The 26,892-nt window shown below is 37.5% G+C and overlaps 1 protein-coding gene across 2 annotated transcripts in view; it reads right to left on the bottom strand.

The window, feature by feature from the left end:
* The window catches only part of LOC142349336 (WD repeat-containing protein 48-like), a 281,832-nt gene extending 272,198 nt beyond the window's left edge, over positions 1-9,634 (bottom strand). For both annotated transcript variants that reach the window (XM_075400812.1, XM_075400813.1), the window contains exons 1-4: positions 9,558-9,634; positions 9,011-9,245; positions 2,551-2,763; positions 2,180-2,268 (exon numbers count right to left, since the gene is read on the bottom strand). In XM_075400812.1, the coding sequence (XP_075256927.1) occupies positions 2,180-2,268; positions 2,551-2,763; positions 9,011-9,245; positions 9,558-9,608 (588 nt within the window). In that variant the 5' untranslated portion in view covers positions 9,609-9,634. The remainder of the gene's footprint in view (positions 1-2,179; positions 2,269-2,550; positions 2,764-9,010; positions 9,246-9,557) is intronic.
* Between the last annotated feature and the right edge of the window lie 17,258 nt (positions 9,635-26,892).

The following is a 26,892-nucleotide window of genomic DNA, read 5'->3' as shown; positions in this document are numbered from 1 at the left end:
AAGGCCAACAAGGTCAATATAATTAGCACAAACTTCGTCTGACAGAAATCAATTAACCAATACAATCTTGAAAGTTTTATTGAAGAAGACCAATAATAATATACCCGCTACCACTATGCGGTTTATAAATTAAACAGCCTTCCCGCCATGAGTTTATTCCAGCTAGCAATAGTATTTATAGTAATGCCAGCTAGCAACTACTCTTATGAACTTTTATGACCTAATGCAGTATAACGTAAAGACCAGGTTTTATCGGTTAATCCCGTTTTTGATTTTGCTCTTTTCACATTGACAATATTCAATATATTGGGTAATTCGAAAAAATGAAAGGACTTGACATCCATTAATTGAAAACCTTGAGGTAAATCAGGAGCCAAACGTAAAGTCATGACCAATGTTAAACAGAAAACAAACGAAAGGTAAACCAAATTAGGAAAAAACATAGCCGAAATTGACTCGAAGTAAAAGTCATCTAACACCCAAGCTAACCACCAACTGATAAAACCAACTTGATTTTATCGTTCAATAAATAAGAATAAAATGAAGACAAAATATCAGCGAAAAAAAGTTTTGAAAATATATCCATGGAACCTTTTTTCAGTTGTGACTCCAGAAGCATTTTTTAAACAGACTGGTAAGACTAAGTTGTGTTCAAATAAAAAATATCAAATGGTGGTAAAACATAACCAACGATAAATTTCAAAAAATGAGGAAAACCGAGCCAGAGGAAACGAACTAAAGGACAAAAACCTTCTAAACTTGAGAAAATTTTCAAAAATTCAGAAAACTCAATAACTGCGTATAAAGTAACGTATAAATACCGCTCCTGCTCATTCATTGAGCCCACATGACACCAAAACGCATTAAAAACCTATTATAAAACATGAGCAGTGAAAAATACACAAAAAACTGAAAATTGATTTGTTTTTTTAATCAAAATATGACCTATCACAACTATTTTTTTTTAATTAATAGGAGCCCTACAAAGAACCGTAATTAAACAATTGAACATGTAAAAATATGCTGAAATCCAGAAAAATCAAGCAGAAAAATTGTTTATAAAAACCCTATTTTCTAAAACAAAACAAACCCGGCAGATTGCCGGAAAACAGCCGCCGTTGACTCTCATAACCAAGATTGGGATTGAAAGAAGAGAAAAAACTAACAAAAAAATGATTTTTGTAAACTAACAAATTCAAAGTGCGAACTATTTTGATGTCATTTTGGAGCTAAACATACTCCTGTTTCGAAGTGAGACGAAACAGGGGCTAATATCAATATCAATAAGCATTAGAGATATTAACTAAGAACAAAAAACGAGTAACGGGCATCTAAAGTTGAGCTTTATGGGTCCATCCCGTTTCTATTTCTGATTTCGTTTTCGATACTGACTTTGTTCATTTTGGGTTGCATTGCTGATCAACTGCTGTCGAAAAACAATTTTAGCAGACAAGATTTCACACAAAATGTTGAACAAGCTGTGTACTATGGTAAAGCCCAAATTTTACTAAAACAGCTTAAAAAGCGTCTAAAACGTCGAAATCACAAACATAGCTCAATATTGCATAAAACTCATAAATTAAATGATCAAAAATGTTCCCAATTGTCGTTATTAGTTAATATTTAGAAAAACCGCATTACTCTAAAAAGTAAACTTAGACTGCTCCGAAAAAGCAGCTTGTAATCAAAAAATTTCGCTCGCTTAGCAAAAATTCACAACTTTCTCGCTCTCTCTCAAAAATGCGGCATGACCAAATCTCTCTCTCTCTCCCCCTCTCGCGCGCTCGCTCTCTCTCTCTCTCTCTCTCGCTCGCTCTCTTTCTCTCGCTCGCTCGCTCTCTCTCTTTCTCTCGCTCGCTCTCTCTCTCTCTCTCTCTCTCTCTTTCTCTCTTTCTCTCGCTCTCGCTCAATCTCTCTCTCTCTCTCTCTCTCTCTCTCCCTTCTCTCTGCTCTTCAATTTGTTTAGAAGTTTGATCTAAGCACTTAGTTTTCAATTGCGGCATTGACTTCTACCTCCACTATACTCCAAAAAATTATCGACCAAAAAAGGCGCTCCACCGATACACGCCCTTCGAGTCGTAAAAAGGCGAGCGCCTAAAATTTACCGAAAAACTTGGAGAGGTGCGTTAATCGTTCTGCCCATAAATGTAGAAACATGAATGACAAACGGTTTGCTTACCTTCTCGGAGGTACCAGCTACACATACAGTCCCAGTGGGATTCATACTAAGACTGTATATGGAGTCAGTGGCTCCCAGGAGATTTTGTGCTAAAACAAAACTAAAATTAAGCATGGTCGATGATATTAAGGAGACAGTACGCTGCAAAAGGTTTACTTCTAAATTTTTCTTAAGAACAGTGACAACCTGTAGTCACTTCTAACGATACAATTTTACTTTTTATAGATTACAATTAAGCTGCGTGCAATGTAGAGGCATATTTCCAATATGGAGCGATCTTGATCTTAAATCGCCTACTCTCAATACTCCATTCAATTGAACACAAATAGATCATGATCAGTACAATATTACTGATAAATTGATGGACTTACTATTGATAGTATTGTTAGTAGCTGTCAGCTGCAACAGCTTCCCCACATCCCAGAGGAAAATCTGTCGATCAAATCCCGCGCTCGCGACCAATTCTCGATCTCTGGCATAGGCCAGACATTTGACATAGTCCTTGTGGGTACGAAGAGTGGACATGCAGAATCCCCTACTGACATTCCATACTTTCACTGTGCAGTCGGAGCTGGCCGAAACAACTAAAAGAATTTTTAAAAGTCTTAAGCAATGAGCAGGTTTTTGAGACGCCCAAAAACCAGAAAAAAATTGCGTGTGTATAATTCTCACAATCAAAAACAGACACCCTCGAGGTAGATATTTGATGTTGCTGTTTTAAGTCGACTATTTTTAATCGTTAAATAAAATTTAACAGAAGCCGAGCGCAGTTATAAGGGACTAGCATGCCCGTAAAAGCTATCTAAATGTTTCTCAATTCAAAACTGCAAAAAAATGCCACAACTCATGAGAACACATGCCAATATTAAACTCAATGATGCACTCAATAAAAACAGGTATACGAGTTCAGAGGAAAGCAACGAAATCACTGGAGGAATTCCCCTCTAAAGACAGGCGTGAGCTTGACTTTTGTAGCCTCCTTCAGCCGGGGGTGGGGGTGTATTTTTACCAAACAGGTTAAAAAAATTAAAATTCTGCTAAGTTTTGATTCAAAATTTAGTTGTGAATTCTCGCTAACCAAATCTGTCAAGCAAAAACAAAAACGAGACGCACACGAAGGAGAGTGTGTTAGCAAAAGAAAGACAAATAAAGCTTGATAGCTATTCTTGATTAAAAAAAGTGAATCGATGTTTTAAATCACAACTTACATGCATAGAACGCTTAAAAATCAGTTAACAAAGCAACGTTAGCATTCAAAAAATACGATAGCAACAACTGGTCTTTTAGACGGCAGTTTTTCTATTCTCTTTTAAAAGTTCATAAATCAGTTCAAAAGCGATAACCGTTTTATACCGAGTTCGAAAACCGAAATTCGTTTATCCTAAACTGTCTTAATTAACAAGTGCGCCTAAAATTGTGTTACCAACCTTTTCTAATATTTGCATTTCAGACCGTTTCGTTCATTTCACTGCGTAAAATCCTACAGTCCCAAAAAAACTGGTACTAGTTTTACGAACTGACGAAAGAGCAACCCGGTTGACATCTGGAAACTCCGTTGTGTGCCATGATCTCGTAGCCGTAAAGAAGTTCGCTGATCCAAACGATTGGCTGTAACTCGCGGGTTGGTCTCTTCAGCTACCCAAACCAGCTCACCGGTCTTATTTCTTTTTTGTAAGGATGTGCACGGGCAAAACACTTGCGGTGATCAAACTCTAACAATTGTAAGAATTCCAGTAAAATGATTTCCCTGTAGAAAGAGATTATAATTGCATTCAAATCGCTCGGATCAGTTATCAAATTAGAGCGGGCTGCTATAGATCAGACAATACGAGATCTCTTTATGTATGCCGATCTGACTTGACAAAAGATATAACAAATCGAAGGCAAAGATATATGCCTAAGACCTGTTTGCGCTATGTGTCAATTTAAGGATTGGGGGCTGAAAGTGTTAATCTATAAAAGGATGAGTACAAATATACACGCTGGCTAATTATTCTGTTAATCGGATTGAGCTGGGTGTCTAATTGTATCAGGTTGGTGTTGTAATTGGTCTTCCGTGAAGGAGAGGCTGACGTTAAGATAAACTCAAAAAACCATTCTTAATTATATTTGAATGATTTGTTCTCTAGTTTCAGCTAGTATTTATCAGAAATGTTCTTGAGAAAAAGGAAGATAAATGCGGCCTGAACTTCAAAATTATTCTCAGATCAGTTTGGGCCGATAGCTGGCGGAAAACCACGTACTCCTTCATAGTGAAATGGTTCCCTAATTTTCCTATTATCCGAGAAATCGAGAAAACTACAGAAATTATTGTTCTTCCGTTTAAAAAATTTAATAACGGGAGCCCTCGAGCCTGTTTCATCCTTGCGTAGCCACCTTAATTCTCCTTCTGCTCAGATAAACTTGAAATTTTTGGGGGAATTTTTTGCTTTTATTCAGATCCACTTGCAAATGTCAGTCAAAGAGCAGGGAAATTGAACATTATTAGCGGCACCTACTCATGTTTATTTCTAGTTTGGATTTGGTCCTGGATAATCCAGGCCTAAACTCAGGCTCGTTTTTTAATCACAAAAGTGAAGGCTCAAAAGCTGACTTATTGATAGCTTTGTTTGGCGGGTGCTAAGAGTAGTGGCAATTAACGCTTTAAAGTATGCGGTCGATATGTGGGATTAATTATCCGTTAATTTCTAGCAGCTCTATGACTACACATAAAAAGCAAAAATTTCATGGAGGTTCAACAATTAGGTAATCAATACCTCAGCGTCGAATCCCAAGGGTGGTGTAAAGAACGCGTGAGAAGATGAGCGCCAACTTTTTCCAGACACCACCTTGAGTTGTGCAAGCGGGGGGGGGGGGTTGAATTTCTATTCAATTCCTTTCTGAGCGAGTTCAGCAATAGCAGTGGCTGTGCAATTTTCGATACTTTCTCGGAGTTCTTTCTTTGCAACCAGTAAAATTAGTGCTACTGTCTGACCAAATTTTGGCAGGCGTACTTCTACGTGACATAAACCGCCAACTCCCAATATACACAAACTGGCGTCAATGGACAATACTATATAAAGACGAACTGTGCGAGATTTCGTGTAGATAAAGAGAAATCCCAATAACTCCGTGGTCCAGTGGACAGTTACGTAAAACGGTCCAAAGTGTACATTGAGGAGACTGATATGTAAACCTCTTTTGCAAGGTCGCCAATGATTGGTTGCAGAGTTGTTGTGTAGAACTGTCCTCATCTTCAGTAACGAGCATTAGTTCAACACAACGACGAAATTAGTTGAATACAGCGTAGTCTTCCTACGAAATTGATTTGAAACCTTGCTAGCAATGCCTGACATTCGTGTGCTCAATGATCATTTTGATAAAAACAGGTGACGCGCATCCAAGATGAGAGGCTTTACGCTGAATTCCAACTTCCACCAACAGCCTCACGCGGCCTCTGGAGCGCAGTCGACCCTTCGGTTCCGAAAGCGGGGAGTAAGGAGAACTTCGGTTACACCGCCTAACAGATTTATTGTAGAGGAAACTCTTTAAACATTGAACGCCTCTTTGCGCAAGATTTACAATAAATATAAAACGAGCTAGAATTATTAGGGGAAAACGATTCAAGCTTAAGGATTAGATACCAGCGAATGACATACATGGACTGGGATTATGAAAAGTTTGACACCATGTTGCAGGAAATTTGCCAACACGGTAAAAGAAATCAATATAGTTAGTTATAGTGATTCGTACAAGTTGAAAACGGTTGTATGACGATGAATGAAAATTAACCATTCTGGGGGTTACTTTAAAATACTGCAAAATATCAGCATTAAATTTTCCAATGAAAGTTGGATGAAAAATTAGACGTCCAGTAATTGCAGCTGAAAACATGGGTAAAAACTATCCTTCCGACGTAACTCTACAAACAAAAATCTGTTGCAAAAATCTATCAAAGCAACGTGCTTTCGATCTGTCCACCTTCGTCATCAAGGGAGCGTGCCATAACTGATTTCCATAAAAAAGAAACAAATTACACTTGACATAGCTATCAGAATTGAACGGGACACATCTCCAAAGACCATAAAAAGCTCGTCTACAAGAAAAGCTGGATTTCACCTTGTTTAGTCTGTTTGAGTTTCTTGTGAATTATTATACCAAGATCCTTGTACGAATCAAATGTTCCAAGAGCATTACCATAGAAAGCCGGCCTCGCAGAACGATTAAACAAAAGAGACTTGGTTTTAGGCTTTTCAGTATCATCCCATTTTCAAAACTACAAAGCTGTAGTCGAGCTTGATCATTATTGAAATCCAAGGACTCAAATAAAAATTTGAGATCAACGGCAAAAACACGTTTTCCCTTATACTTTCTGCGCATAGCGTCTATAATCTATAAGTTGGGTAATCGGGCTTTTTTCTCAATTGGAAGCCAAACTGTTTGGGATGAAGTTTTCTTGCATTCTGATGAAAAACAATCAAAGACTAGCCTCTCAAATGTACGGGATATCTTGGGTAACAAACTAACTGTTCGACGATTCAATGCAAATCTTGCCCCCTTTATAAGGAGGATAAACAAAAGCAGTTTTTCATGGAAAAGGAAACTGAAGGCCAATATTAAATTGATAAAGAGGGAACCAATCAGCTGGACAATTGCTGAGCGTTGTCTAGGTAAACCGGCATATGACTTATAACTCAGTGTTTTGGTACTAGATATAAGGCTCAATTTTTCATAAGAGTCTTGGAAATCTTCAATGGTAGAACGAGTCGGAACAAAATGAGAAGACTCATAGTACTTCTCGTTGGACTTGAGAAAATAATGAAAGCGTTTGCTATTTGAGAACTCGCCGAACAACAGAATTGAAAAGCATAGGAGTGGGTAATGAGAATCGTATAGGCCGTTCAGAATTGAGTGACAAAGTAGCAGTATTCGAATCATTGATAAAAAATTCTACTAACATCAATAGACTGTTTCCGGGGACTTTAGTCTCTTGCAACTTCTGCAGATTGCTCGCGGTAGGATTCTTAACACATCGGCGATAAACAGTCTCTTGAATGTAAAGAGAAATATCACTATGTGAAGAATAGAAGTGAGGAACAGATAAACGCTTCACGATATGCGCTTGAAGTGTACCGGAATCTGCTCAATCAAAAAGCTGTAAAATAGAGACATCATCTACCGATGGCTAGCAACAAATCGCGAAACAGAGCCACTTGCATAGAACGAAAAATTAACGGCTAAAACCGTTAAGGAAAAACGTACTCTCACGCGGAACTAGGAAGGTTCTCATAATGTAGACGTGCTAAAATAGGATGACGATCACTGATCGCTTTAATTAATACATACAATGTGAGTCTGATAATCTGAGGCACTTGTTATTATGTTGTCGAGAGTATTGCCCTTATCGTGGGTAGCGAATGAAACTAGCGGCATAAAAATACAGTTGGCGCAAATTTCAACGAACTCAGACTCACAACAACTAGCACCAGTCAGTCTCCCAATTCAACCCCGGCATGTTAAAATCATCAAGTAAATAAAGAATAATTCTCGTCTGAACACCAGGTAAGACTTGCAACCTGATTAACGAAGAACGCAAATAATTCAGCTACACTGTCATTCGGATCAGTAAATGCACTGCTGATCGTGGAAGATAAAATAAAAGTTGCATAAAGATAATACGTTACGAATATTTATCGCTACGGCAGATGAATCACATCCAGAGGTTGATGACAATTGATATATGTCACATCGTGAAGTGAAGTAACAGAAGTAATAATAGCCACACCACTGCGCAATGTTGCAAGATCTGTCCATTCGAGAAGAATCATTGCAACAGTTGAATAGGGATGAAATGCTGTCTGTCAGCTATAGAATCATCCAACCAGGTTTTGGCCAGAAAAACATGCTAAACATGGTTGCTGATGCATAAATTTACCAACTTAGTGAGCTTTTCAATAGCAGATATGTTACGACCATTAAAAGGGAGAATAGTCACAGAGTGGTAATAGTAGATAGTCAATTACCATTGAAAATATGAACAGGTAAGGCTTAAAGTTGCAATACAATATCTTCATGCGTCTCCATTATTTTATCTCCTTAGTCACGTAAAATAACTTCAGATTGCGAATACGTAAATTTGTTCTTCCGACTCAACCTTTTTGTATCTAACATCCAATAACTTCTTCTCGAGAGCTTCTTTCCCGAAGTTTCCTTACCTCAACCCATCGAACATTATAAATACTTTTCCGAGGGGCAGATATTTTTTGAAGATTGCCTTGTCTTCGTCATAGCCCCCACAATTACAAAAGACACACAGACACTTGCAACAACACATATTACCCGGGACACTGAACCTTTCCTGTGGGTGAGCAAACGCTCAAAACTGCTTAGCCCCAAAGGTTAGGTCATTGGACAATCTCGACGTGCCCCATTAATCATGAAGCTCACTTCGGCCCCATAAGAGGGGCTTCGAGAAGCCCTTAAACATGCAACAATTGTGTTCCTTTTTAGAGCTCACGCGTTCAATATACAGGATTGTCGCATCCACTCCGCCCTGCCACTTTTACAACTAATACTGAAGAGATAACAAAAATGATGTGATGCCAAAATTTATTTACTTGCTTTAGAATATCATTTCAAACGTCTGCTCATAATAATTGTAAACAGTTGCAAAAACGCAGGGCCAGCTTTTAGATTTTTAATTATGATGTTATGAATTAATTTTGAACGAAAGTTGTCCTCCATTTTATCACCTCAACCTGTTTAAAAAACTCGAACTTGAAGAGCAGTTTTATTTTTATCAAAACAAGAAAAGTTTTAGAGCTACAAAGAGTACAAGGAAATCAGCCTCACTATTCTTGCCATTCATACAGAGCACGATATCATTGACCCAGTCACAGTGGTGCTCCATTGGCTGGGTCGACAACTGATGTTTTGCCAGAGCAGACGAGGACACATTCCACCCTCGAATGACACTGTCTCTGCCAGCACTGTACAACTTTTTCTCGTGTGGGTCATATTGCAGCGCATTGACGCCATTGTGGTGATATTTAACGTCATTCGCGTCATTTCGAATAATTACTGTAATCTATAGCAAAAAGATGGCAAATCGATATTTATTTAGTAAACTTGGAACACTCGCGCACAATTGTTTAACATAGAAAAGCAATAGTTTACTTACTTAAAACCTCTACACAAAGCGAACTACACATATGTAAACCTACACATAGCCAACAAGGCGCAAAATAATGCCAACAGGATCATTTCCTTCTGCTAGATGTGGGATTTTTCTATTACCATTTTGGCCGAAGCTGTGCCAGAAACAACCACACGCTTCATAATTAGCTGGCGTTTTGTATCAAAATACTACAAGAAAACGCAGATTGATATGAGCAATTACCGTTCTTCTTTGACGCTGATTGCCAGGTCGATGATAAGCACTCATCCTCATTTAGACCAGCTACATGATCAGCACTAAAATTAAGAATGGGTCAAAATTTAAAAAGTCAATAATAATTTAATTTCTCCGATGCATAATAAAGTTCAGTCACCACTGTGACTGAACTCTCAAGACCATTGGCGTCATTCAATAATATTCAACAATGTGAAGTAGAACAAACCATGATCAGTCTCAGACAGAAAGCAGACAATCAACGTGAACTCATCTCGAAAAAATCCAGAATCGAAAACAATCTACCAGAAATGAAGTATACCATCCAGCTGGCCTCGGAGAAAGGAGCATCAAGCTGGCTTAACGCGCTTCCGTTGTCAAAACATGGTTTTGACCTCACGAAGACTGAGTTCCGTGATGGAATAGCACTTCGCTACACCTGGGAAGCGAAGAACACGCCAGCCATATGCCCATGCGGGAAAGAATTCAGCCTCACCCATGCCCTCCATTGCGCCAAAGGCGGTTATACGCACCTACGGCACAACGAAATTAGAGACGTGTTTGCAAACCTGATGGATGACGTTTGCCACGATGTACAGATAGAGCCAAAACTTCAGTCGCTCGATGGAGAAATTTTCTCGAGTAATTCCACCACCACTGATGATGACGCTCGACTGGACATCAAGGCAAACGGTCTGTGGGTCTCCCGCTTTAATCGCACTTTCTTCGATGTGAAGATTTTCAACCCTCATGCGAAGAGCTGCCCTAAGACCATAAAAGATGCATACTATAGTGAACCATAATGTATGACATGCTCATAAATTACATATTAAACGCATAATTCGAAATTTTCACAAACAAATAGAACAAAAAGAGATGGTTACTAATAGTAAACCGGATTTTAACAATATAGAGAAAGCATCATAAATAATGATGGGACTCATCATGGAATCTCATCTTGACGGGACACGTCAAGGAATGTTTGTTCATGACGGGATTCGTCAAGCAGGTAAACCTGTTATCTGTTAGTTTAACTAACAGGTACCCGTGCGGTAGAAAATAACTATGAGAAAAACCCATAGGGATTAACGAAAAATGGGTAAAAATAACCTAAGATTAACTAACCATTGATAGGACTGAAACCAAAGAACATATTAACAACAAAACCTTACACAATCGAGCTGCCTCTCTTTAATTGCTTTACTTTTCTCATCTTCACAAAACTTCTAATATTTACAAGCAATAGTTCTAACTTTGTAATAAACTGATTGTGCATATACATCTGTTCAATTAAATTCAAGTCTGAAACTTGGAAAATTTTCCACAGTATCTCCGATGTTTAAAGTGCTTAAGAATAACATCCAACCCACACCGTAACCGTAAACAGTGCACGGATATTACACTGGCGACAGAGATGGGATGGAAAGTTAACATTTTAAAATCTTTAACAAATTTGTCGGTAGGGAGACGCAATTAAAAAGCACTTTAACCCCAAAACCTCCGAGAATCGAATTATTCTCGAAACAAACACAAAGATTTGGGATAACAAATCTTCAATTACCAACAATTTCCATCAACTTTTGTGGGAATCAATTGCAGAAGCCACAGCGGAGGACATCAGTCACAGGACATCAGTCGCAGGAAAACAAGTGAGAAATTACTCGCGTGGTGCTATCTTTTACTCGTTGGTGGAGACAGAAAATTCCCTGTAAGGAAAGACCGCATCATACCAAGTGAGTAGAAATAAAGAGTTCTTCTTGTTTTTGTCGTTCGTATTTGAAACTGATCGCCACTGCGTAATTCTTATTAGTCTAGAAAATATTTTTTTCTTTTGACCTTAGTTAATAAATTGACTTTTAGAAAACGAGCGGCATAACCATCGGAAAAAAAACAGTGCGGGATAGTCGCCTTGTTAAATCAATTGAAACAGTTGCTGAAAGTTATATATTGACTTTTCAAAACAAACATTAAAAAAAAGAGAAAATAAAGCGAGAAAGTTGATCAGGTAACAATAAGCAGAATAAGTAAAAGAAAACTAAAGCACCTTTTATCATCCTTGCCGTAAATAGAAAAAAAAATATATAAAAAACATCAAAAAAAAGAGGAAAATCGAAGTTCAGACAGAAACATATTAAAATAAAAAAAGAGAAATTAGGTGGGACAGTCGTCTATAAGACTGTAAATTAAAACTTCCTTAAAAATAAAGAAAAGTAAATAAATAATTAAAAAAGAAATACCGTATTGAAATAAGCGTTAGATTTTTATACACAAAAGTTTTTTTTAAAACATTAAAATAAAGAGAGTGCTATAGAAATTAAAACATAAAAATAGAAAACACCTTCCAGTGACAATCTACTTGATAATTATTTTGTAGAAACTATTAATTTCAACAATTTAACAAAGTTTTAAAAGGGCACGATTCAAGTAGGGAACAATAAAATGGCAACGGGCTCAACCTCTAGAATGCTATTAACGGAAGCATTTATCGGTTCAAACGACTGGGAAAGTTATGTGACGCATTTTGAGCTAATAGCGGAACTACAACAGTGGAGAAGAACTGAAGGAGATCCAGCTCGCGAAGTTGATGAACGGCCGCATTACTTTGCACTTAGGCTACAAAAATCTGCCATAGCGTTCTATCGCACTCTACCGCAAGCTACACGAGAAAATTATGATGAAAGCGTTAAAGCTATTCGAGAACACTACAGCGAAAAACCGGTCGTTTTCCGGGGACGGCTAGCTCGCCGCGTACAGCAACCAGGAGAAAAATTGACAGATTTTCTGGGAGATTTAAAGCAGTTGGCTTTGAAAGCTTACCCAACGGAGTAGCAAGACATTAGAGACCATCTCGTTTTGAGAGGATTTCTAGAAGGAATCAACCATAGTCAGGTGAGGTTAGATCTCAGAAAACAAATCGGCGACAAGGATATGAAAATTGAAACAGTTTTGGAAAGAGCATTGCATCTGGAAGCTGTAACAAGAATAGAGGAGGAAGATCAAACACCAAAAGTTGCGGTAATTAGACGAGATGAAACAAAAGATTTAGTGGAAGCATTCACCAAGCTTGTGAACCAATTGTCAGTAGATGACAAACAGCGAGAAAACCGTCGAAATCAATCTACGGAGCGAAGCGGTTCCCGGGGACGTTGGGGTGACGACAGACGTGACAGAGGAGAGCAACAAGATCGTGGGTTTAACGATCGGCGGCGATTTCCAACGCCAGGACCTAGTCACCGAGACAGATCTTTTGAAAGAGAGGAACCGTCTAGGAGGAACGACAGGCTGAGTTTCAAGTGCAGAGCCTGTGGACAAGAAGGACACCTTTCGAGGAATTGTCGAAATTGTTTCCTATGTGGAAGTTCCCAACACTTGAAAAGAAACTGCCCTTTTAAAAAGAAAACCACCGAGAACTGCAATGTCATTAGAGTTTGTTCGACAAACACAATTAAATGTCTAAACGCAGAAACCATACTTCATGGGAACAGATGCGTTGGATTAATAGACAGTGGAAGTAGTATATCGCTTTTGAGCTGGTCCACATACGAAAAACTGGGAAAACATGGAATTGTACAAACATACACAAAACAAGTGTTAACAGCCAATAACTCAGTTGTCAAAATAATAGGCAGAGTAACGCTTTTGGTACAGTTGCAACCAAGACTACCGGTGGTCGAACAAGAGTTTGTGATAACGGCAGACGAAGGTATAGAATGCCTGCTGGGAATTGATTTCCTGAAAACCAATAAATGTGTATTGAACTTACACGAAGAAAAACTATATAGCAGTCACTTTAAAATTTCAATACCGCTCACCACAGAGAAAACGCAAGGTATTCAAGTTTTTGCAATTGCGGGACAAAACACTTATATACAGAGTAAAAACGAAAGTCTAATGAAAATTAGACTAGCTGATGAAAACGGAGAAGAAATTCCGGGAGTGGAAGGATTAGTGGAAGCGATTGAAGATTTTGAATTAAAGACTAGATTGTTTGTAGCCGCCTGTATGATATCAATGGAAGATGGTTGGAGTTTGATAAAAGTGTTAAATCTAACGGACGCACCAGTAACCGTGTATAAAAGCACTAAAGTGGGAACTTACTTTGAAAACAAACAGAATTTAGTTGTGAATGGAATTTTTACAAATCAAAATAAGCCAAAAACATTGGAAACTTTTCAAATGGGAAAACACGCAAATTTGGAAGGTTCTAAACTAAATGATCAGCAGAAAGAGAAAGTACAGGAATTGTTCACGAGACATCAACAAGTCTTCTCACGAAACTCAAATGACTTAGGATATTGTGACAAAATTAAACACCAGATTAAACTCAACAAAGATGCACAGCCGTTCAGAAGAAGTTATTGCAGTATGAGTTTTGATAAAAGAAAAGCAATGAAAAAAATTGTCGAAGATCTAGAGGATGCAAAATTAATTGAACCAACCCATTCGTATTGGGCAGCACCATCAATATTGGTGAAGAAGAAAGATGGCAGCTACAGATTAGTTGTAGATTACAGAGTTTTGAATAAACAAATCGAGAAAACCAGTTGGCCGCTACCCAGAATAAATGACGTTATTGATTCTCTAGACGGAAATATTTACTTTTCCAATATCGATTTGACATCGGGATATTTTCAAATGGCACTCGATGAAGAGTCACAGAACGTGACAGCTTTTGTAACTCCAATGGGACTCTACAAATGGAAGAGACTACCCATGGGTTTGGCGTCAGCGCCAGGAGCCTTCCAAAATTTAATGGAATTGATCATGTCGGGACTCTCCTATGAAGTGGCTTTAGTATACCTGGATGACATAATCATCTTCGGTAGATCCTTTGAGGAGCATCTCAACTGCCTAGATCTCGTACTTAAGCGACTTAAAGACGCTGGATTGAGAATAAAAGGCTCAAAATGCAGGTTTTTTTGGAAAAAATTCATTTCCTGGGACACATTGTATCAAATAAAGGCGTAGAAGTGGATCCGGAGAAAGTAGCGGCAGTCAGTCAAATGAAAAGCCCACGAACAATAAAAGAATTGAGAGCTATATTAGGACTAGTAGGATTTTACAGAAGATTCATACAAGATTTCGGAAAAATAGCAGAGCCGCTTTATAAGCTATTAAGCAAAAAAGAACGCTTTACTTTGAGCAAGGAATGTGAATCAGCAGTTGAACAACTAAAACAAGCTTTACAGAAAGCACCAAATTTGGGTTATCCGAATGACACGGATCCCTATACGTTAACCACCGACGCCTCTTTGTTTGGCATTGGCGCAATTATTTCCCAAAGACAACAATGGGGTGAAAGAGTTATTGCTTACGCAAGCAAAACGCTCAGCAAAAGTCAATGAAACTATTCTGCGACAAAACGAGAACTTTTTGCAATAGGTTATTTTACTCAACACTTCAGAAATTATCTTCTGGGACAAAAATTTTTAATTGTTACTGACCACAGGGCCCTCACGTGGTTATATAGTTTTAAGGAACCAGACGGATTATTGGCCCGATGGATAGAAAAGCTCGGACAGTTTGACTTTGAAATCAAACACGAAGCGGGAAAAAAGATCCCTCACGCGGATTGTCTGTCGAGAGTTCCACAGACTGAAGACCAAGTCAAAGACTGCGATCAAGTGAACCAAATAAATACGGAAGAAAAAAATATCTGGTCCATTGGACTAGGGAAATCTGTTGAACAACTAGTTGAACATCAGAAAAATGCAGCCGACCTCATTTTACTGAGAAATTGGATTGAGAACGGGAAACGCCCTCAAAGAAAACACATGGCAGGAGCCTCTAGGGCACTGTGGAAACTTTGGACTGATTTCAGAAATTTACAGATTGAAAATGATCTAATCAAGAGACAGAAACGTTTTGACGATTTTAATAACTTAACACAAATAGTCGTTCAGAGATCACTTTTAAAAGAAATTCTACCTTTCCTTCATGAACATTGCGGACACTTTGGTATGTTCAAGACATTTGATCGGGTTCGAGAACTATGCTACTGGCCCGGGATGAAAAAAGATGTCCACGAGTGGGTAAGTTCTTGCGAAGAATGCTGTCAAAAGAAATCTCCACACCAGAAACACATACACAGCCTGACAACGTGGAAACCAAGTCATCCGTTCAGGCAAGTTGCCTTAGACATTATGGGACCTCTACCCGAGTCCAGCGGAAACAAGTACATTCTGTTAATTGGAGATCAGTTTACAAAATGGTATGAAGCAATTCCCATGAGCAACCAAGAAGCTTCAACGGTAGCTAAGGCCTTTGTAAACGTATGGGTTTCAAGATTTGGTTGTCCGGCAAATCTTCATAGCGACAAGGGCAGTAATTTTATGTCGAATCTTTTCAAGAACATGTGTAAAGAGCTGGGAATTAACAGGACTTCAACCACAGCTTATCACCCTCAAGGAAACGCAATGATAGAGCGCACCAATCGCCCAATCGAAGAGAGTCTTGCAAAATACGTGGGTGAGCATCACAACACCTGGAGCGACTACCTTCCGCTAGTAATGATGGCGTACAGATCATCAATTCACTCTGTTACGAAGTACAGCCCCTTTTACCTCGTTTTTGGACGATCATGCGCGCTGCCGATTGATTGCATGTATCAAACAATACAAACCAAAATCTACCCAACTTTGAGTGATTACGTTGGTTGCTTGAAAGACGAACTACAAACGTGCCATGAGCTGGTACGGGAAAGCATGGATGTGGAGCAAGAAAGACAAAAAACCTACTATGACCGTAGCACATTTGGACCACGATATGAAGTAGGTGATTTAGTAATGGTGTTCAACCCCACAATAAAAACTGGCCAGACAAAGAAATTTAAATCCTTTTACAACGGACCGCAGGTAATACGTGAAATAATAAACGATCTGAACTTTGTTATTGAGGATGTGAAAACAAAAAATCAACAAAAGGTCCACTACGATCGACTCAAACGTTTTAACAGTAGAAGTGCTACCACTGATAAAAAAGAACCTAAGAAGGGAAAGATTGAACCGAGAATAACACAAAACAACCTTACGGAGGACAATGACTTTGTGGAAATTGAAGTGGTAACCCCAAAACTGAATGACACAAAAGGACGAGAAGTTCAACCTGAAGGAAATATTAGTCAAATTCATCCTAATACTGAAACTCACAACGAGACAGTCAAAGACGAATCGTTTCAAACACCTATGGGTGGGAGTACAAGAGGATCAATAAATACTAACACCAACAATAAGAGCAGAAGCACAAAGATACCTGCGCCCAAAGTGGCCACAAAGCAGAGGCGGGATAGTCTGGTGTCAACATCCGAAAGGAGTGAAGGCGAAGAATTTCCAAATAGAAGCACGGCTTCTACTTCGCAAAATGTCGCCGAACGACGATATCAGACAAGAAGTGCGTCGGGAATAACAAGACCACGGAAACTGAAAGACTATTTTTTATTCAAGGATAACGATTCAGATGAAAAATTTGATAATGATGTATTTTTTTAAAAAGGTGATACGACAAAATGCAGAGGGCGTGGAACCCACATTGGATCGTGCAGCTGAACTGGAAATTTCTCCAGTTGGTTAGCATATTAGGTTTTTCACAATCCTTGGAGATTGTGGGGTATGATTTTGAGAACCTTCTACAGACGCACAAATTTGCAATGACGGAACCGACAAAATGTGAAACGTCACATACAAATGAGGAGCAGGTAAACAAAGGAGGACTGATCTACGCCAAAAGCAGCATGAGTAAACTAAAATACTGCATGTACAGGGCTGCATATACGGTAACTGTGCTGAAAAAAAGTAGTTGGTATGACGACGCAACTTACTTAAACAAAAAATCACAAATATTTCCAACGTTTTACCCAATAAAAGAGTCAGTCTGTCAAAATCTATGGCCGGGACACAAAGCGCGGTTACCGGATCTTGGTGATTTTGAATTCAATGCTCCCAAAGAAGTCCTCAACGAGATGAATGTTGACCGAACCGACGCTGAATTTGTTCAGAAGATATCAAAAACTTTCATGAAAGGCGGAGATGAGAAAGGAGTGAATTATGTCTACCCCGTGGATTGGATCAATCCAAAAGGTGAAACTTAGAAAGGTAACATCATGATAAATGCTGAAATTTTCATGGGGACTTTGTTCATTGAAACTAGGGAAGCAAATGAAGGAACATGGTTATATTTTAAAGACCCTTTGAAGCAGGAGCAGACCTTGTTATATCAAGCAGATACATTTGAAATAGATTCAGTACAATATCTGTTTGACCAAGACAAAAAACCAAACATCTTAACGATCGTTTAATTTTCAGATTCGATAACAGCAAAAATAGTCCGCGCTGGAAACAAAAAGTACTTGACAAGAAAATTAGACAAAAAAAGGAATTTAGTTGTCCAGTTGAAAAACAAGACAAAACATATAGACAATTTTCTGCTTTTTGAAACAAACCACAGAAATTTGTTTTACACAACGGAAAAGTTGACGGCCACGGAGCAAAATTTTTCAACAGCAGATATATCTGAGACAGATCTCAGGGACATAAAACTCGACCAAATTTTGTGTGGGATTTTAGAGGCATGTTTGAAAACCTGAAACAAATAGAGTTATTAAATTGTCACATAGAAAAACTGCACAGAGTTATGATTCTAACGACATCAATTAACGGAAATTCACACCAAATTTTCTTAAGTCAACAAAACGCTCTGGGTACACACGCAGAAAGAGCGGGAGGAATACTTTATGTCCATAGGTGCGCTAAAGTAATCGTACATGTTGTCGAAAATCAGTTTTGTACGGAGGAAGTACCAGTTAGGGTGTTTTCTGACAATTCTTCAGAAGTAATTAGATACATGGACCCCATTTCTAGAGTATTCTATAGAAATTTCACACTGATTAATTGAAACCCCATGTACCCGAACGCTCTCGAATTGCAGAATGGGTCATGGATAACATATGGGCGAAGGATACAATTGATTGAAAAACCCAATGATATGCCTAATTATAGAGTTAACGTCAATTGTTCAACTTCAGCGCCAATGGAAGGAATTTTCAATGACAAGGACCTGGAACTTGGCAAAAGGGCCCAAAGGTTGAGGCATTCGAGAAAGACGATAACAGGAAGAGAAGTTTTCCTGGGACAAGGAGGTTTATATGAGCATGAGACTCTAGTGTATTTCAACTCGGACTTAAAGTACATTGATCAGTGGCATGAATTGCTGATTATTGAATACTTGGGTAAAGAAGTGAAACAAATCTGGCATGTGGCCAGGGAAATAACCATCAGTTTGATGACTATTTTTATTGGATCTAAAGTCATATTTTGTTTGGTACGCGTGTTTCTTTCAATCGATATGCTACGCAGTGGCACCAATCCTGTAATTGCACTGCAACCCATTAACCCCAATGGGGGAACTAGGTTATTTTCATCATCTAATACAACGTACAAAGGACCAAAAAGTGACAAGAAAAAGGACAGTCGAACGGTGTGATGGTGAAACAAACACCGTAGTTATAAAAGCAAAAAAGGCAAAATCTGTACCAGATATAGCCGAAATTGAGATTGATACATTAGACTAATTTACATATATGATATGTAGGAATGGCAGAACCAAAAATTGGTGATTATTGCTACTATCTACCCGAGTTGTTCGAGGTCAGTTCGATAGTCAGGCACCAAGTGTATCGGATTGTTGGAGTAACTTCAAACAAAAGGTACGTGGTGCCACTGACGCAGCTGCAACCACACAATATAGTGGATAGAGCCGCAATTAGCGTTGGGGAGTTAAGTGAGATGCAACACAGAATCGAGGAACAACAAAAGAAGATTGACAACAGCGAAATGCTGGGAACAGCCGGGGCTCGGCTTGAAGAGGAGCTCCGGCAGTTAAAAGTTGAATGTCAAAGATTAGGTGATCAATTGCTGGAGACCAAGCGGCAACTTGAATACGCTGGGAATCAGCGGGAGTCCTGCAGGAGGCAGGTGGAAACATTGAAGAAAGAGTTGGAGGAGGCTACAAATGTAGCCGAAACAAAAACAAGGGAATGTATCGCTCTGGTGGAAGAGCGGGAGTGCTTAGCTCGGGAGTTGGAGAATGCCGAGATAGACAATAGAAAGCTAAGTGGTAGAGTAAAAACAGAGCAAGTCTCAAAGAAGGTCATACAGAGGAGGCTGGAGGCGATCAACGCGCAGAGCCCGTTCAGTCGACCTCCAAACTTTTATGAACTTCTCTTCCTGCCACAGGGGGCCACAACCAGTATTATCCAGAAACATTTCAAAACGTTGGCAATGCTTTGTCATCTTGACAAGGGTGGTCGTGAGGACATGTTCAAAATCATTCTTCAAGCAAAGAAAATTATGGAAGATGAGGAGGCCCGTAATATCTATGACAAGTACGGCATTGAAAAAGCACAAGAATATATGAACTCGAAAATGGACATTTGAAACTCTTGCTGTGTGAGTGAGTGGAACACTCACATTTTTCAAAGAGGGAGGCAGTATAGTGAACCATAATGTATGACATGCTCATAAATTACATATTAAACGCATAATTCGAAATTTTCACAAACAAATAGGAGAACAAAAAGAGATGGTTATTAATAGTAAACCGGATTTTAACAATATAGAGAAAGCATCATAAATAATGATGGGAATCATCATGGAATCTCATCTTGACGGGACACGTCAAGGAATGTTTGTTCATGACGGGATTCGTCAAGCAGGTAAACCTGTTATCTGTTAGTTTAACTAACAGGGACCCGTGCGGTAGAAAATAACTATGAGAAAATCCCATAGAGATTAACGAAGAATGGGTAAAAATAACCTAAGATTAACTAACCATTGATAGGACTGAAACCAAAGAACATATTACCAACAAAACCTTACACAATCGAGCTGCCTCTCTTTAATTGCTTTACATTTCTCATCTTCACAAAACTTCTAATATTTACAAGCAATAGTTCTAACTTCGTAATAAACTGATTGTGAATATACATCTGTTCAATTAAATTCAAGTCTGAAACTTGGAAAATTTTCCTCAGTATCTGCGAGGTTTAATGTGCTTAAGAATAACATCCAACCCACACCGTAACCGTAAACAGTGCACGGATATTACAATACAAATATCACGAGAGCATCAAGCGAAATAAGTACGAAGAGCGAATCCGCGAAACCGAACAGAGCAGCTTCAATGCACTGGTTTTTGCTTGTTCGGGTGGTGCAGGTTCATCAGCATCGCGCGTTATGAAACAACTCGCAACCAAGATCAGCGAAAAACGAGGAGAGCCGTACGCCGACACTATAAGCTACATCCGAACGAAAATCAGCTTCGCACGTCTGAGGAGCTGTGTTCTCTGCTTGAGGGGATGTCGTGCCCTCAAGCCTCGTGTTCTCAGTGAGACTTCGATTAGCGCCGTCGTGGAGGAGGGAAGGCTGCACTGAGTGTTTGGCTGCTTATCTTTATTCATTTGCTTATTCATTTTTATTTTAATCCTTCCATTCTAGTTCCCTATGTGTGCTATATATATAGGTGCTTTCCTCTCCACTTGTTATTTATTTTTGTGACTGGGCCGTCTTTACACTGTCTGGAGGGGAACAGCTTGGAGTGCAGCATCCGGCTACTAAGTGCCACTCATCATGCTATTTTTCGACTATTTTTCGACCTACATCCATCGATGCCGGATGGTGTACACGGCCCTTTATTGTTTCCGATGCATAATAAAAGTTTAACAAAAGATCTTACAAAACTTCAAATATAGCGAAGTGGACCCTCCAAAGCCAAGGGGGCTGCCCTTGGAGCAAACAGTGAATAATTAACACATAACTGAATAATAAATATAGATTACATGAAGTCTTTCAAAAACATTTTCATTTATAATTATTGTATTCATTATACGGTCTGTTAAATTCTTAAGACCAAATTCAGATAAATTAATTTTAAGGAGCGGTATTGCATTTTGATCTAAAAAATTGCACAGAACCGGACTTTTCTACGTAAGTGAGTTTTTAAGCATTATTTTTAATCCTAGATACTTTAAATTTACCTGCTGTGTTCGATCTTGTAAAACAAAACGTAATATTGCTAGAACCATGTTCAGTGACTTTGCTAGTCTGAACATAGATCAAAGTGTACTTCACGAGCTCTTTTAAGTAAAGTTCAAATCTGAAAAACACAATTCTTTTCGAAGAAAAAACTCATTGATGTGTTCACATCTGCCTTTAAAATATATTATTCGTAAAGTTTTTTCTGAAGTACGTATAATCGATTCATTTTATTTTTTGAGTTTCATCCATGCAGTAACAAACCATACGACATGATAGGCTATATATAGGTTTTAGAAAGAACAAGCAAAAATTGATTTGTGACAAACTTTCTCGATCGCTTAAGAACAAAAATTTGAGGCGAAATCTTCTTACCTGCTTTTATATGACACTCAAATTTCAATTCATGATCAAGAAAGAGACCTAGGTATTTTACACATTCAGGTTCATGAGTTTTATTGCTGTGACATCAAGACTAATATTAGAAGAATGCATTAGTTGTGTCTTAGAAGAATTCAAACACAGCCTATTTTCCACAAACCATTTATATAAAGAACACATAACAGTGGTCCTAAAAGAGAACCCCAATCAAATATGACGACCTCTACCTGAGATGGGCAATCGCCTAATTTGATGCAATGAATGCTTTCTAGAACTTGGATCGGGGCGTCAGTTGTAGAGCGTTTGATTTGGAAACCAAACTGCTTTCTTTATAACATATTTTCTTTATTTAGGAAGTTATAGAGACGGTTGAACAATGCCCTTTCAAAAATTTTGCTCAATACAGGAAGCACAGATATTGGTTGATAATTCTCAACTTTCCTTTTTGATCTGGCTTTATTTATTGGACTAATTTTTGCATGTTTCAAGCAGTCACCTCTTCAATCACTACCTCTTTTGAACGATAGACTAACTAAGTATGAGACAAGATACGCAAGAATAATTGCACAAAGTTTTATATCTTTAGCCAGAATTACATCCAACCCAGTTGTTATATTAGGATCAAGATTATGCAATAAATTTGAACCTTTTGTATAGGTACAATCGAAAAAATGAACCGATTTTGGGCTATTTACTGGGCTTATGTTTACTTTTTTTATTGGTATTTCTATCGAGCTATTATTTTTATTCCAAGAAAACAAAAATATTTATCACAGCAATCAGCGGCGTCATGATCATTTTCAATGGTAGTTCCATGTTCATTTTAAATCGATAATGTATTATCTTTGCTATTCCTTCCACAAATTAATCTTAACTTTTTCAAAATTATCTCCTACAGTTTAATAGGTTTTTGTATTTTGCACTATGATACTGTTTTTTGTTTAGGCGAAGAAATTTGTTTACTCTATTTCTACGCATTACATGTTTAGTTCGTATTTTAGAATTCGGACACTTGACTAAGTTTATAAAAATTTTTAGGCGTGGTTTCTTTTTGCAATAAGACTTTTTAAATTATTATTTAACCACGGACCCTTTTTAGTTTTAATCTTACTTATTCGAATTACAGCAATTTCGTCTATTGCTTCTTTTATAATTCTAATCAAGCTCTTTGCACATTCCGAACTACAGTCACCGTACTGAAAAGTAGTCATTTTAGATGCTAATAGATTCTGAAAACCAATTAGGGCATTCTAATTGTTCAAAAATAAATACCCTCTGATTGTCACGTTTTAAACTTCATTTTTTGTTAACCAATCAAAACTTTAATTAATTAATTAATGATCAGTGATGCTTTGAAAAATAATACAGAATTCAACAAAATTAATTCTTTTGTTATCAAGCACATGATCAATTAACGTTGTGGCGGTACCTGTTAATCTCGTAGGAAAGTCTAGACGATAAGTGAAACCTTTTTTGCAATCAATTTTAAATTATTCGTCGATTTTAGATTTTTGAAGTAAATCTAAGTTAAAATAAAAAATTTTAGTACATTTTAGGTCATGCTGTTGTAGACATGAAATTATTATTTCAAAATTGTTTAGAAAATCATTGTTATTAGGTGATGGTGATTTGTAGATTCAGCGAAGTATCAAATTTTCGGTATTAAAACATCTAATAGTTAACGAAGTGAAACAGATCGACTGGTGTTGGTATAACCTCATACGCTACCGTTTCGTCAATTTAAATAGCACAACTGTTGCTTTTAATCGTGCTTTCTGAAATTACCATTTTATATCCGGATTAATTACAGAGGTTGAAAAGACAATCAGACGGCAACCAGGTTTCCCAAACACATATAGCGGTGACTTTGTCATTTCTATCATAAATGATTTGTTCTATTTCATCAAAATTTTTATTTAGTCATTTTATGTCAGTGTAAAAAACAGGAGTTTTCAATTTACTGTAAAGCTTGGCTTTGTTTTTCGAAACACTTTGCACCTTTGCGGTTACAATTTCAAAAACGCTGGCTAATACCCTCATCAAACAGGAGCTATCCCATTCATAGAGTTCAAACACGTTATTGAATAAAAGTTTATCAGATTTCAGATACACAATTTTGTTTTCATTTATGGTAGTCACACTTGCAACTTCCTCTTTTTCTCTACCAAGTTACATGTCCTTCCTTCCCTCTTAGCGGTGTTATATAATCATTAATGAAAATTCCCAGGACAATCTATTTCAGCTTCTTCTTGTTTCCTATGATCAGATGTTTAGTTTGTCTCTCAAATTTCAAAATTATACCTTTGGGTCAATTCCACATGTTGGACGGGGATGGCAAACGGTAATGTCGGTTTTATCTATTGTAACCTCAATTTGTTCAACCAAGTCGACAACTTTTTGGTACACATTTTTGTTTTGTTCTTCTACGACTCCTGAAAATAGGAAATTATCCCTCCTACCGTATTTCTCTAACGCTTCAGCATGAAACGCACCAAGTATCATCGGGTTTCAAATCGGGTTTCATGATACTTGTTTCAAATTTTCGGATACTTGTGTTAACTATTTAGCTGAGTGGAACCCACAGTGATATGGTCGAGCAAAGAAAATCTTGGGATTTTCTGCGGAAGAAACACTTCTGTCCATACAGCACATCGATTGCGTTTATCCACACCCGCGCATTTTATGAGATGAAGGCTTCCATCATCAATGTCATTTTCCGTCGAGACTGAGTTTTTAGGCGGTTTGAGGGGTATTGTTGGTTGACAATTTTTTACTGTTTCAATAATATGACTCAAAATATCGCCCGAGGGCTCTGCTAAAATTACTTAATAAGCCTACCACACTTTTTAGTATAGTATGGTTGATTTAAGTTGAAGGGCAGTTTGGTAGGATGACTTAAAACAGCCGCCCTTCTTCTACAATGCCTCAAAAAAATTTCAACAACGGGACGCTGGAGTCAGTGTTGACTTCCAACAAAAAGATTTAGAGACTTTACTTATGTTAATAAATATAATCTAAAATACTCAACCCTGATTGGTTAAAATTATGGAAATACCTTTCCTTTTAATGTTTAACTGTTTACCCGTTGGTAAAACAACACGCTACCCCTTTAGTCGGTACCAGTCATACCTGATATAATAATAAAGTATATTTCTTTCTCTCTACTCCGTTCTTGTTTTAGTATTGAGATAAATGTTAGACTTTAGCATTTCGGCCGGCGCACTGTCTGCTGAAGCTCAGATAGAAGAGCAACAGACTAGAGATCTAGAACTTTAGTTATTCAGGTAAGCCTTAAGATTAAACGATATTCTTGAGACACCATAAGACAGAAGTAGAGTAACCTCTAAAGGTAACCCTACCTCAGCACACGTCTTATCTGGTGCGACCAGTACCGGACTATATTGAAATAACAATTTTTCATCTTTTATTCTCTATAACGGAAAAAGTAACAATTAAACAAAACAATTCCCAGAGATAACAAAACAATAGTAACAATGGCCAGTAGTTACCTACAACAAACAAATGCTAGCAATTACTTAATACCGTTTACAATCTCTGATGATTGTCCGCTAGATAACCGCGAGACAATACACAGAATAATAATAAATTTGAAGAATAACTTCTTCAAAGAAACAAAACACATACAACAAATCGGTATCCATAGAAACCATCTAGCACATTATCTACCAGTAATACTACTGGGTAGAGATCAACTTAACAAGCATTATATTTTCACATTAACAGATGAAACAAAAAAAAGAAAACATTATATAATTTTCAAAATGAAACAAAACTATCAGATATGTTCAGAACATTCCTAAGAAGACATGAAGAAAGACAAGACAGATAAAAAAAAACAGCAATACCAAATACATCATACGAATTACTCCGAAACACAATCGGATACTTGGACGAACATCAAAAACAAATACAGTCAGTAAACGATAGACTCAGAAACGACATAATAAAATACAATAATTGGTTAACAAAAATTATTGAACTAAAAACAGAAATCAAAACAGCTACGTTTGATATTATCCAAATGATTTCCGAATTCACATTTCTATTCTGGTTAGATAACTTTGAACACATTAACGAAAAACGAATAGAGTTTGGAGAAACATTTCTCGAAGAAATTGAAAATCTGAATGAAGAACTTAGACACATCTGGGACGGTGAGTACTATTCACCACACTTCGAAAGTACATTAAAAGTATGTTCGGACAGTATAAATTACACACAGGGACTAGAAGATTATGTACAAATAACGGATCAAGGACAGATAGGTTCCCCATCATTTAGCCTATCAAAAACACTAACAAATACGTCAACAACAAAAGACGTTCAAGTAAACACAAGTCTGCAACCAAAGCAGAAATCAACAATAAAACCTGACAAACCACTAACGTCAAAATTGTTCGGAAATCAACAAAACGTTGTAGACGAAATATATATTTCCGATTCAGATGAAAAAGAAAAAGAAATAAAATTTGGGAACTGGATACCACCAAGAGTAAATCAGAGAGTTAGAAAGAAAACTCAACAAGCAATGAATCAAAAATATATTAGAAATAATATATATATATATAAGCTCAATCAACGAAAACAATGATAATCACGATTTGCATTGGGAACAACAAATGTACAACTATAATGATTTAAAAGACGAAATTACCGAAAAAGTAACAAATCATTCAAATAAATTAATAGACAATATAGAAAACAAATTCAGACAAATAAACAAAAACATGGAAAGAAAACAAGATGAAGCATTACAATCAATGTTTAACAGATTCGAAAGAACGATAAATGACATTAATATACAATATAATATACGAACAGAAAACAGAAATCTAGAAAACAATAATACCCAAAACAACAGGCATGAAATTGGAAAACGAAGATCAACCCCAAGTACAACACATTCAAATACAACA

The sequence above is a fragment of the Convolutriloba macropyga genome, chromosome 11, assembly GCF_964194025.1.
Source record: "Convolutriloba macropyga chromosome 11, txConMacr16.3, whole genome shotgun sequence".
NCBI lineage: Eukaryota > Metazoa > Xenacoelomorpha > Acoela > Convolutidae > Convolutriloba > Convolutriloba macropyga.
The sequence above is the reverse complement of the archived record's forward strand: the minus strand, read 5'-3'. Positions and strand labels throughout refer to the sequence as shown.